This window comes from Arachis hypogaea, chromosome 3 (genome assembly GCF_003086295.3).
Source record: "Arachis hypogaea cultivar Tifrunner chromosome 3, arahy.Tifrunner.gnm2.J5K5, whole genome shotgun sequence".
Classification (NCBI taxonomy): Eukaryota; Viridiplantae; Streptophyta; class Magnoliopsida; order Fabales; family Fabaceae; genus Arachis; species Arachis hypogaea.
In genome coordinates, this window is record NC_092038.1 from 142974303 (window position 1) to 142986226 (window position 11924).

General features: G+C 41.0%; 2 protein-coding genes across 2 annotated transcripts; one reads left to right on the forward strand and one right to left on the reverse strand.

Moving 5' to 3' along the window:
* Positions 1-695: 695 nt before the first annotated feature.
* On the reverse strand, positions 696-3114 carry LOC140183672 (protein MAIN-LIKE 1-like). Its single transcript, XM_072232142.1, has 4 exons — positions 2268-3114; positions 2092-2179; positions 1240-1999; positions 696-1150 (listed from the first exon to the last, which is right to left on the reverse strand). Exons 1-4 carry the CDS (start codon positions 2987-2989, stop codon positions 696-698), a joined length of 2025 nt encoding a protein of 674 aa, XP_072088243.1. The 5' UTR covers positions 2990-3114.
* Positions 3115-7804: 4690 nt separating this feature from the next.
* LOC112734910 (protein NLP2) lies at positions 7805-11460 on the forward strand. Its single transcript, XM_025784433.3, has 5 exons — positions 7805-7944; positions 8031-8760; positions 9119-9181; positions 9271-10264; positions 10345-11460. The coding sequence occupies exons 2-5, from the start codon at positions 8047-8049 to the stop codon at positions 11169-11171; spliced, it is 2598 nt and encodes an 865-aa protein (XP_025640218.1). The 5' UTR covers positions 7805-7944; positions 8031-8046; the 3' UTR covers positions 11172-11460.
* The last annotated feature ends 464 nt before the right edge of the window (positions 11461-11924 follow it).

Sequence of the window (11924 nt, forward strand, 5' to 3'; positions counted from 1 at the left end):
GGGTACTTCCAGGCACTTCATTTCCCGTGCCAGCACGCACTTGCATGCTGCGCCTACTCACGGGTTACCTGGTCCTCTTATGTTCACAGCGTGTATCAGATTAGTTCAGTGTTCCGTGTGTACCAGATGGGATTCACACCGCCGATACCGGAGGGATTCTGGCCACCTTACGACGGGCCAACCGTGATCCCGGACCCTGCCAAGAGGCGGGCAAGAGAGGGTCGTCCGAGATCCACTAGGATACGGACGAACATGGACGAGGCAGATCCGAATCGGCCAAAGAGGTGTGGCCTTTGTCGCCAACCCGGACACACCCGCAGGAGTTGCCCACAGCTTGGAGGACCGTCTCACACGGGGGGCCAGTAGTAGCGATCTTGTTATTGTTAGTGTTCATTGATTTTATTTTTCCTGTAACTTGTTATTGAAGATGATTTGTGTTATTTGTTTATCCTTTTAACTTCTAGTAATGAAAAAGTTGCATCTGAATTTGAATTTGGTTAGAAATCCCATGACTGCAAAAGTTGATAACTACAGTGTCATATGATTCAATGATAATACATAGTCACTAATCCACAAGGTAAATAACAGATTTTTAAGTACAATAAAATGAGCATACAACAAGGAAAAATAGCTCTAAAGTAAATCATCTAAAATACATGAGTGAACCCTAACGTCCAAAACACATGACATGTAAATCATCTAAACAAGTGGGAGCCTGTCCCACAACGACGGGGAACCCGTGGCCTCTGACCTCTGCGGATGAACGGCTCCTCATCCTCTATCTCATCTGCGTCCTCATGCGGGGTAGGCTGTGCGGGTGGCGTAAAATGGAGTGGCGCGGCAGACGGCCCGGCGACAGACTGTGATGCAGCGGTGTAAGCGAAATGTGGGGTACCTCCCAAAGCAAACTGGTCACCAACAGGAGTCGTAGCAGGCTCGTTCAGATCAACATCTAAGGGTGCCTGCGTGGCAGGGGTCTGAGGACGCCTCCTGCCCGGCTCGTCCTCCTGCATGATAGCCGAAATCTCCGCCAGAAACCGTGGACTGCCGAAGTCCGGATCGAGCGTATCTGCCCCAAGGAAGTCCTGCCACTGTGATCCGGGAATAACCCATGGAGTACCGTCCTGCTGAGGCTGGTCGTCGGTGGGTACTCCAACAAAGTAATGTCCAAAAGGACCGGACCCAAGTCCAGCGTCACTAGGCTCAGCCCCGTCACCATCCCGGAGCCATACCACTCACCTCCGTGAACCCCATCCTGGGTACTACCACCAGCAACTGAGGCCGCCCCTGCACCATCCCCGCCCTCAGGCCCATGGTGATCATCGTCATCGTCCTGAGGGTCAGGTGCAGCGGCATGAACCGCAGCACGCCCTCTACCTCTACCAGGATGATGTCGTCGTCGACCCCTAGCGGGGCCGGCCTCGTCGCCAGCCTCCATAGCACGCTCAAGCCAACCCCAGTCACGCTGGCTACGACGTGTGCCCACGCGAGCTCTCCTATCAACCCGCCTCCTATCCGGCACGTCGTCAGGCCGATCCATCTCAGGTACTTGCCCAGCTCCCCGCTGTGAGGCCTCGACAGGAATAGCAGCGGCTCTCGGATCGCCCAACTGCGGATCCGGAGACAAAAACCTCTTCCCGTGCTGACTCCACCAATCCAAGAACAGATGCGACGGACCAGGGTTAGCAACAACATCGAATCTCAGCACGCTCTCCGTACGGTCCTCCCAATACTGATGCCACTTCTGCAAATGGGAGGGGAACCATCGATCGCCGCCTCTGCCGTCCTTCGACATCAGAAAGTCGATGTTTAGGGCGGCCTGTGGACGGGGCTGCACCCCTCCAAACTGCGGAAGAACTCTGTCTACCTGATGCCACTCTATGACGGCAAAGTAGATAAGCGATGTAACAGACCGCCACAGCACCATATGCCGAGGCTCCAAAACCTCGGGATGCACGACCTGAAGTACGTCAGGGCTACTGTACGGCATCCAGATAAACTGCACGCATAACGATACAATGTCAGGGCAACTCGTGATGCCAACTCGTAAATTGTGGTTAAATAAAAAAACTTATTAAGTTACATACTGACCTCTCTATCCTGCAACCGGTCTATCCATAGCCTCCACGTCTGAACTCTAGGACCCTTCTCGCTACTGGAAGGGATGTAACCTGACCACCTGCAACATGCACATGTGTTACCGCTACTTATATGCGTGCTTAGGGTATCCAATAGTAAATTGAAATAGACAAAGATTAGGGAAGTACCTCGAGGCCAGTGGCCAGCTGAACGTCTCAAATCCTGCAGGCCTAAACCGAGGAAATCGCCAGAAAATCCATGACTGAAGTAGCTGAAGTGGGCCCGCTAGCTTGATAACATTTCTGTTCGCCACACGGCACATGCACCGGTACAACCATGCCAGTGCTGCAGAACCCCAGCTGTAGGTCCCCATCTCCTCCAGCCTAGCTACAAACGGAAGCCATCTGATGTGAACGCGGTTACCCGACTTGTCCGCAAAAAGCTGCGTGCCCAACAACATCATGATGTACGCACGGGCATAACGACGCACAGTATCCTCATCAGCTCCCTCCGGGCACTCACCAAACGTCTCCTGAAACCAGCTGCAGTTGACCGCGTACTTCTGAACCTGGCTAGGAGGAGGTACCACTCCAAACAACTCCTCGAACCAAACCCAGGCTGGACGGCCACCCTCGATGTATATATGGAACTCTGATAGGCAGCCGCTGACGTAACGCCCGTCCACTGGCAAACCCAGCTGGTATGCCACGTCCTGCAGTGTGATAGTGCACTCTCCGAACGGCATGTGAAACGTGTGAGTCTCCGGACGCCATCGTTCAACAAACGCACTCACAAGGGCCTCGTCCAACCGGAACCATCTATCGTTCAACCTTGCAAGATGGTAAAGACCAGCCATCTGCAGGTACGGAACGTATCTGTCATCCAGGACCATGCCCTGCTGCCGCCGCATGCTCCTGATGCATCGCTGAGGCTGCGGAAGAAATGAACCGCATTCTTAGAACCAGCTTAATTACCGGTGACAAACATAATCAACACGATAATTGATAAACCAAAAAATCTTACTATGTATAGCCGCTTAAAAATACCAAGAACGAGAACCATTTGCATAAGAAACTTAAATTAGAAACCCCCATAGGCTACTGACATGAAAGATCTAACATTATAAAACCACAACTAAACCGCCTACATAAGCCACTACTAGAAACCACTAACGTAAACCGTTAACGTAAACCGCTTACATAAACCACATACATAAACCACTAACATAATCCACTAACATAAACCACTAACATAAACCACTAAGATAAACCACCAACATAAACCACTAACAAAAACCACTAACGTAAACCGTTAACGTAAACCGCTTACATAAACCACATACATAAACCACATACATAAACCACTAACATAAACCATTAACATAAACCACTAACATAAACCACTAACATAAACCACCAACATAAACCGCTAACAAAAACCACAAACGTAAACCGATAACGTAAACTGCTTACATAAACCACATACCTAAACCACTAAGATAAACCACTAACATAAACCACTAAGATAAACCACTAAGATAAACCACCAACATAAATCACTTACAAAAACCACTAACATAAACCATTTACAGAAATCACTGACATAAACCACTAAAATAAACCACCAACTAAACCAATATCTTACTCGCATGCCAAACCACAAACTCACATGTACCGATAAAACAAAGTTATTTCTGTACTAACCTCTTCGTTGATGACCCCAGCTATATGGGCGACTCCGTCCAAGCGATATAACCGCGCCGGATCGTCTCCCATGAGCAGAATATTGCGTTCAGGTCTTTCGCGGAGAGAATCTGGGTCGTTTTCTCTGAGATTTGGTGGGGCAGGGGAAGGTGAGAATGGTTCGAATGAGGCTGATTCGAACTCCTTATATAGCCCATTCCCTAGTAATTCGAACCAGGGTGGTTCGAATTACTAACAACCTTCCTTAAGCGTAATTCGAACCAGGGTGGTTCGAATTACATGAAGAACACATTTCCCCCTAATTCGAACTGGAGTGGTTCGAATTACTTGCATAGGTAGTTCGAACCAGTCTGGTTCGATTTACATTCAATTTTTTCTTCGAAATTCGAACTGGTCTGGTTCGAATTATTTGAGGATGAAGTTCGAACTACCCTGGTTCGAATTACATAAAAATATGATCTGGCACATTGCTGTATCGATTTTCATTTTGGCTCATATAGGTAAATTTGGATTGATGTTGGCTTATTATAGTGTTTTGCCCTATTTTTTATGTGTCTATGTTTTGTATGTAATAAATTTACGTCTATTTAATATCAATATTATATATTCAATTTAGTGTCTATCTAAGAAATAATTTAAGCAGAGTATTACAAGTAAATACTAAAATTTAATTTATAATTATAAATTAGTATCTAAAAATAGACTTCAATCAATTATAATGTACAAATAAATAATACAAAAATATTTAATAACTAAAATAAATTAACCAAAAATAACTTAAACTTATATTAATTTGCATTTATTTGAAATACAACAAATCTAACTACAAAATTTTGGACTCAACCATTAATTGTTATAATAATTAATTATTTTGAATAGTATTATTGTATTGTTAATTAGATGTACTTTCAAAATATAATAAAGCCAAGCATGGCGACGAATAAAGAATACCCAAGTTTAACTTGTAAACCAGATGAATACAGCGACATGAACATAAGATATTTTAGCAGTAGCATCCCATTCATGCAATTAAGACGAATTAATATGCAAGCTGATGAGTTCTCTCTCCTCTTCCTGTATAAATTATAATGCAGCATTGCAGCTGGCCATTTAGGTGCGGTGACCAAGCTTTCGACATATGGCAACAATCTAATATTTCTCCCTATTTATGATTAATTAATAATTATGACAATTTTACAAGGATATTACATGTATAAATTAAAAGTGTGTACTCTAATGAAGATAATAATAAATAAAAAATAACGAAAATAATTTAAAATTATTTTATTAAATCAGATAAATTTTGACTATTTTTGTGTCTTTATGAGATTATTACTCATTGTAAATGATCTATCCTTTTTAATTCAAATTTATAAATGCTTTTCAAAATATAAAATTAAATCAATACGTTTTGATTTCTAAATCAATTCAACATTCTACTTTTAAAAAAAAAATTATGGGGTTACTTAAAGCAATTGTTTAAAAAAAATTAAATTTATATACATTCAGATTCAATCTCATTGGAAATGTCAAGCTAGACTTATATTTTTCTATAAATCATTAAATTCTTTATATTCCTAACAAATATCACTAGAAAACTTGTTAGCAAAAAAAATTATAATTCATACATTATATCAAATCCGATTAAATTTAAATAAAATTATTTTTCACATTTTTGTATAATATAAAACGCACTACTCTGAATGAAAGAAGCAACTAGTAATTTTAACTACGTACTGTCTATATTTTTACTGCACTTATTATTAATATCTAAGGTGTTTACAAAATTAAATTTTTGAAGTAATATATCATTATTCTCGTATGAAATTTAGTTGAAAAAAGAGGTTCTAATTATTCAAATAAGAAATAAAAATAAACAATGACATAACAACATATATATAATAACGAAAGTAAAGTTAAATTTCTCTTTTAATTTGTTTTTTTTTTAATGCGGATATATAATGCATGCTCTACATCTCTAAACCAAAAAATAAACATGAACTGTGGACTATTATAAACTAGAAGTCTAGCTAGCACCTTTAATTAAAGGCGCCTTCCATCAATTTGTATTATTTATGATATTTAGTTAGTTAAGCATTGAAATGATAACCAATGTGATGAAAGGATTTTAAATTAAAATAGTAAAAATACGTTCTTCTGAGATGTTATGAAAAGTTTAAAAGTAACTGCAGTCGAAGAAAATATTTTATAAATTTTTCATGTTTAGGTTTTAAATAGATGTGGGTAAATGATAATGAAAATTTTTAAAACAAACTCATTATCACAAATGCAAATCAATATCAATATATCTATTATTGTTCTTGTGTTGGCAGCTCCTTATTGTGCGTATAATTTGAATTTTTTTTTTCAACGGATGAGGTATATATTTTGGTAGCAAAAACAAACAGTTCGAATATCTGTAAAAACAGTGTGATTTAGAAAAAAAATATAACTATCTTATGAAGAAAATCTATTCTTACTTCCCAAAATTTCAGTATTTTTGTCAATTTCAATTGTCATTTTGGAAATAAATAATTATAATAAAAAGATATTTATCAATTTTAAATTATAAATCTAAAATAATCATTGCTTCCAAATTAGTTATCGATTATGAAGGAATTATAAATTTATAATAATGAACGGATCAAGTATAAATATATAATGCACAGTTGCACACTAGCTAGTTGAGTGAGAGTGATTTGTATGAGTTGTCTGAGAATCTTAAATCAACAAACCTCGGCAATAAAAGTATTTTTCTTTCGTTTTCAGAAAGGGGCCCAACCCGTTCAACTAGCTAGGTAGCTTGAATCTCAAGGTAGGTTTTTATTACCACAGTAATTAATGTATATATGGTCAATAAACTCACCAATGAAACACAAAGAAGAATCTTTTTCGATCAATTTTCACGTCCTAACCCGGGGATGTTAAAATATATTATCGCCTTAAAAAACTCTTTAATTCCGAATGGTGAAAACAAGCTTAATTAAGATCCACATTTCCATCCACTTGTTATTTGCTGAATTGAATAATTGTTTTGTGTATAAAGATCGTAGAGACATCGTTTTCGCCGATATCGTGCATGTCTAAGTAATCTCAAAATCCTAGTCTGCAATATTTTTTCAACATTATATTTGTAGAGTCGCCATGTGGCTCACGAAGAGGGAACCCGCAGGAGGTGAGTCCCCACCTACTTGTACCTATAATATTCTTTTTGCTTCGGTCATAATATGTCGCCCTAGATTCTACTGTACAATCTTCTTAGCAATGATAATTATTAATGCTCTCTCTTAGTCTGATTTAAAAGGCTGTAGCTAATTGGTATCTTTTTTTTTATATAAATTTTTTAATTAATAATTTTAAAATGTGTTTTCATTGTATAAATAAGCTAAATCTTATTAAAAAATAAAAATAACATAAAAAATAATATATATAATTTTTTTTCTTATTATTGTGCTGCCGCTCCCACACACATATATTTGATAATTGATATATATAGAGATTAGTGGTGTTACATGCATACATCAATAGGCTTAATTTAGATATACATCCCGTAGTGTCTTGCACTTTGTACCCCAAATTCATTCTGTTACGGGAGAAATAATATACCTTTCTGTCTCTTTCAGCCTTTCTTTGAATCCGCTCAGCTCATTGAATTAACTTGATATTTACATGTTGCTCTCAGCATGAGTATTACGTGTGATGTGTTGTTTGTTACACAATAAGCAGCAGCAACAACCAATATTATAAGTTTATAAATTATAAATGATATGATGTATATATTTTGTTTTAAGGAAAGGGATATAATGATAATTTACAGCACCGGTAATTTATATATATAGTTGCCACGCCGAAGGAGACGAGAGGTAGAGTTGAGGCCCTACTCATGCCAACTTCCATATTCCTTTTGTTTACTGGTGGGTCCTACACAATTAGAAGGAATTTTCCGTTTATGGCCATTGAATTTAATTAAATACTCCCCCATCTCATCTTCATAATAAGTACTCATCATCATCCACTTTAGTCTTGAGAGATATATATCAACAATCAATAATAACAACGTACGAGGCTCCTCTTCTTTCCACTTCTCCGATCCCACGTCCCTTCAAGTAGAGCAACCATATTTAATTAACTAATATCATTTACCTGCTACACAATCTCAAAGGTGTGTATGTTTCTTGATTTCATTCTACATGTGTGTGATTGAATAATACTTGGCTAATTCATATAATGCAACGTAATAAATAACAGGAGAATATAGAACAAGATGGAATATGGTGGCATAGTGCACAATGAAAATGGTGGGTTTGGGAGCTTGTCGGAGTCAGCGGTAGAGGCAGAAGTAGATTTGGTGGACGAGCTACTGGTGGAGGGGTGCTGGGTGGAGACAACTAGTGCAGGAGGGTGCTACAACTGGATGCATAATCCATCAGATGCAGTAGTGGCGCCGCAACCACAGTACTTGGAAATGCTGCAGCTGCAGCTGCAGGAGGAATCATCATCGTCGTCATCAGATCAGGAGAGCCTTGTGGGCAAGAGGTGGTGGATCGGGCCTACTAGGCCGGGCCCTTCATCCTCTTCTTCTTCTTCTTCTTCCTCCTCTGTAAAGGAGAGATTAGTGGTCGCGGTCGGGTACTTGAAAGACTACACAAAGAACAACAATCTGCTCATTCAGATATGGGTGCCCCCACGGAGATCACCACTACCCCTTCCCCTTCCCCTTCCACTTGATGTGCTCGCCTTTCCCAACCCCAGCCCTAACCCTAACCCTAACCTATGTGTTCGCTTCTTGAGAAGCCATGAATATTCTCATCATTATCAGGCGCAGCAGCACTACGATCTCCGTGGATCCATCGCCTTACCCGTCTTTGAACGAGGCACTGCCACGTGCCTTGGCGTCCTCGACATTCTCATCACCAACCACCTCAACCTCACCAACAACTATCGCCCTCAGCTTGACAATGTCTGCAACGCTCTCGAGGTTTGTCTTCCTCATCTCTTTACTCTTTTTCTTCATCTCCTTCAATTCTCTCTTTCCAGGCCAACCCAACAACCACGAAAATAATGGTAGCTAGCTAGCTATAGCCTATGCAAATAATGATACAAAATAAGTACTTGTGCCACTACTATATTTCATTTTTTATTTTCTACCCTTAGCTTGTTGTACCTGCAGCTAGTAGGGATCTCAATAATTGCCTTCTTAAATAGCAAAAGTATGCCTACTGCTCTATATTATTTTGGTACGGTGGCCAGTAGTGTCTAGCTATCTAAAAGGGTTTTTATTTTCCTAAAACACAATATCAATTATTGATTCAAAATAGTGTCTATCTGAGTTGCAGGCCGTCGATTTTAGGAGCTCTCATCAGAACTTGAACGCGAACTTTATCCCTCCGGCCATAAAGGTATGTAGTATGGGCAGGAAGGAAGAAATAATCCTTATATATATAATATGGAATGAAATTAATAATGAGTGATTCATCATCATCATCAGGTGTATGAGGAGCTATACCAAGCAGCACTAAATGAGATAGTGGAGGTGTTGACATCGGTGTGCAAGACGCAGAATCTTCCTCTAGGGCTGACATGGGCGCCGTGCATCCAACAAGGAAAGTGTGGGTGCGGGCACTCATCGGCAATGTGCGTGTCCACGGTGGATACAGCGTGCTATGTGGGGGATCTGGAAATGCTGGGCTTCCAGGAGGCGTGCTCAGAGTACCACCTCTTCAAGGGGCAAGGCATAGTTGGCACCGCCTTCACATCAGCCAAGCCCTGCTTCGCAATCGACATAACAGCCTTCAGCAGAGCAGAATACCCGCTTTCTCACCTCGCTAACATCTTTGGCTTGCATGCCGCCGTCGCCATCCCCCTCCGCAGCCTCTACACCGGATCCGCTGACTTCGTCTTGGAGTTCTTCCTGCCAAAGGACTGCCATGACACCGAGCAGCAGAAGCACATGCTCAATTCCCTCTCCATGCTCGTCCAGCAAGCTTGCCGGAGCTTGCACGTTGCCACCGACGACGACTTCACCCCTCCGATGCTCACACATCATCAGGCGCAAGCACAAATAATGGAAGAGGCGTGCTCGAAGGATCAGTCGTGGATAGCGCACATGATGGAGGCGCAGGTGCAGCAGAAGGGGAAAGGGGTGTGCGTGTCGTTGGAGTACCAAATGGAAGAGCCCAAAGAGGAGTTCAAGGTGACAACCAACTGGGACACCACCAACGACCAAGCCCATCACCAGCTCTTCTCCTCATCAGATTTCGGCCACATTGACGTGCTTGAGCACAGTAGGTCGAGGGCCAGCACTGCCGTGGACGGCGGGGAGGAGTCTTACGCCTTGGGTGGGCGGCGCTCCTCTTCTTCGGGTTCGGGCGGCAGGAAGTCAGGCGACAAGAGGCGAACCAAGGCTGAGAAAACTATCAGCCTGCCTGTCCTCAGACAGTACTTCGCCGGAAGCCTCAAAGACGCTGCCAAGAGCATTGGAGGTGAGTGATTGAGTGAGAGTGCCATGACACGCTTTACATCATTAATTAATTACTTACTGAACCTTTCTTTCTGCATGCAGTGTGTCCCACGACTCTGAAAAGGATATGCAGGCAGCATGGGATAACAAGGTGGCCTTCCAGGAAAATAAAGAAGGTAGGGCACTCTTTGAAGAAACTTCAGCTTGTGATCGATTCGGTGCAGGGTGCAGAGGGTGCCATACAGATTGGCTCCTTCTATGCCAGCTTTCCCGAGTTGAGCTCCACGGATCTCTCTTCCCGTTCCGAATCATCACCATCCAAGAAAACCCACACTACAAATATTCCTCATCATCAGAATCCCAATAACAATACATTCTTGAAATCCCCACCCTCCTCTGCATGCAGCCAGACCTTAGATGTTGTCATGACAGAGAGCTCCGAGGCAGCATTGCTGCTCAACAGAGCTCACAGCGAGGCGGCAGAGTTGCTGCAGCATGCATCCCTCCAATCACAAGAGGATACAAAGCATAATAGTTTCATCAGCAGCAGATCCAATAATAAGAGCCATCATCATCACTCTCAAGACAGAGACAAAGAGAGGGGTGCTTTCAGGGTCAAAGCTACTTTTGGGGACGAGAAGATCCGGTTCAGCTTGCAGCCCAATTGGGGGTTCAGAGATCTACAGCTTGAGATGGCAAGGCGCTTCAACTTGAACGATATTAGCATCAGCAGCAGCAACATCGATCTCAAATACTTGGATGAAGATGGGGAGTGGGTTTTGTTGGCATGCGATGCAGATCTTGAGGAATGCAAGGACATACACAGATCATCTCAGAGCCGAACCATCCGCCTCTCACTTTTTCAAGCTTCCCCCCTCAATCATCTAGCAACAAACACTTTTGGCAATGGCACCACCAGCCCCTCCTAGCTAGTGTTTTTTAGTTTCTACTTTTTGGGACTTCTCCATTCTCATCTTTTGAGGGATACACACACCAAGGTATCTCTTAATCATTAGTTGGGATTCATGCACTTTCTACTTTACCCTAACTCATGATTAAGAAACACCTCCACATATGTGGTCCTTAAACTCAAAGGCCCCCTTCAATGGTGGTTCAAAGCTAATACATGCATTACATTCAAATACTCCTATATATATATTAGTTCTAAACAGTAAGCCTTTCTTCTTGCTTTACTTATATCCACAATTTCACATGCCAGCTTGACAGGTCTTTAGTAGTTTCGTTATTCTTGTTAATCCATTGCATTGCTTCCGGTCTTTAGTAGTTTTGAAATTAGTTTAAAAATTAATTAAAACTCTTCTCTTTGGCTAGTAAGACTGCTCAACTTCAAACTTCAATGACACATTTATAGCAAATAATAATAAATAGAAAAATATTAGAGAGTTCTCATAATTTATTATTTTTTGTTCATTAATTAGTTATCATTGTATAAGAGTATGAGCTAAAATATGGGTTGAATTATTAAATTAAAAAAATTGAATTAATAATTAAAAATAATAGTTAAAAATAATAAATTCTGATAATTCTTTAACATTTTACCCAAATAAATAAATAATCTATAGCATCTATTACATAATATATATAGAACAAAAATGATATTTATTCATTTTAGCTGTTTAACATCACCATAGTGAAATGACATTTAATGGTATAAATTCTAT

Excerpts from the sequence above, each read along its gene's own strand:
- LOC140183672 (XM_072232142.1), bottom strand. The coding sequence starts at position 2,989 with ATGCGGCGGCAGCAGGGCATGGTCCTGGATGACAGATACGTTCCGTAC. Across the intron at positions 2,000-2,091 it reads ACCGGTTGCAGGATAGAGAG|TTTATCTGGATGCCGTACAG; the intron begins GTCAGTATGTAA and ends TTATGCGTGCAG. Across the intron at positions 1,151-1,239 it reads CCAGGATGGGGTTCACGGAG|TACCCACCGACGACCAGCCT; the intron begins GTGAGTGGTATG and ends ACTTTGTTGGAG.
- LOC112734910 (XM_025784433.3), top strand. The coding sequence starts at position 8,047 with ATGGAATATGGTGGCATAGTGCACAATGAAAATGGTGGGTTTGGGAGC. Across the intron at positions 8,761-9,118 it reads ATGTCTGCAACGCTCTCGAG|GCCGTCGATTTTAGGAGCTC; the intron begins GTTTGTCTTCCT and ends TCTGAGTTGCAG. Across the intron at positions 10,265-10,344 it reads CGCTGCCAAGAGCATTGGAG|TGTGTCCCACGACTCTGAAA; the intron begins GTGAGTGATTGA and ends TTCTGCATGCAG.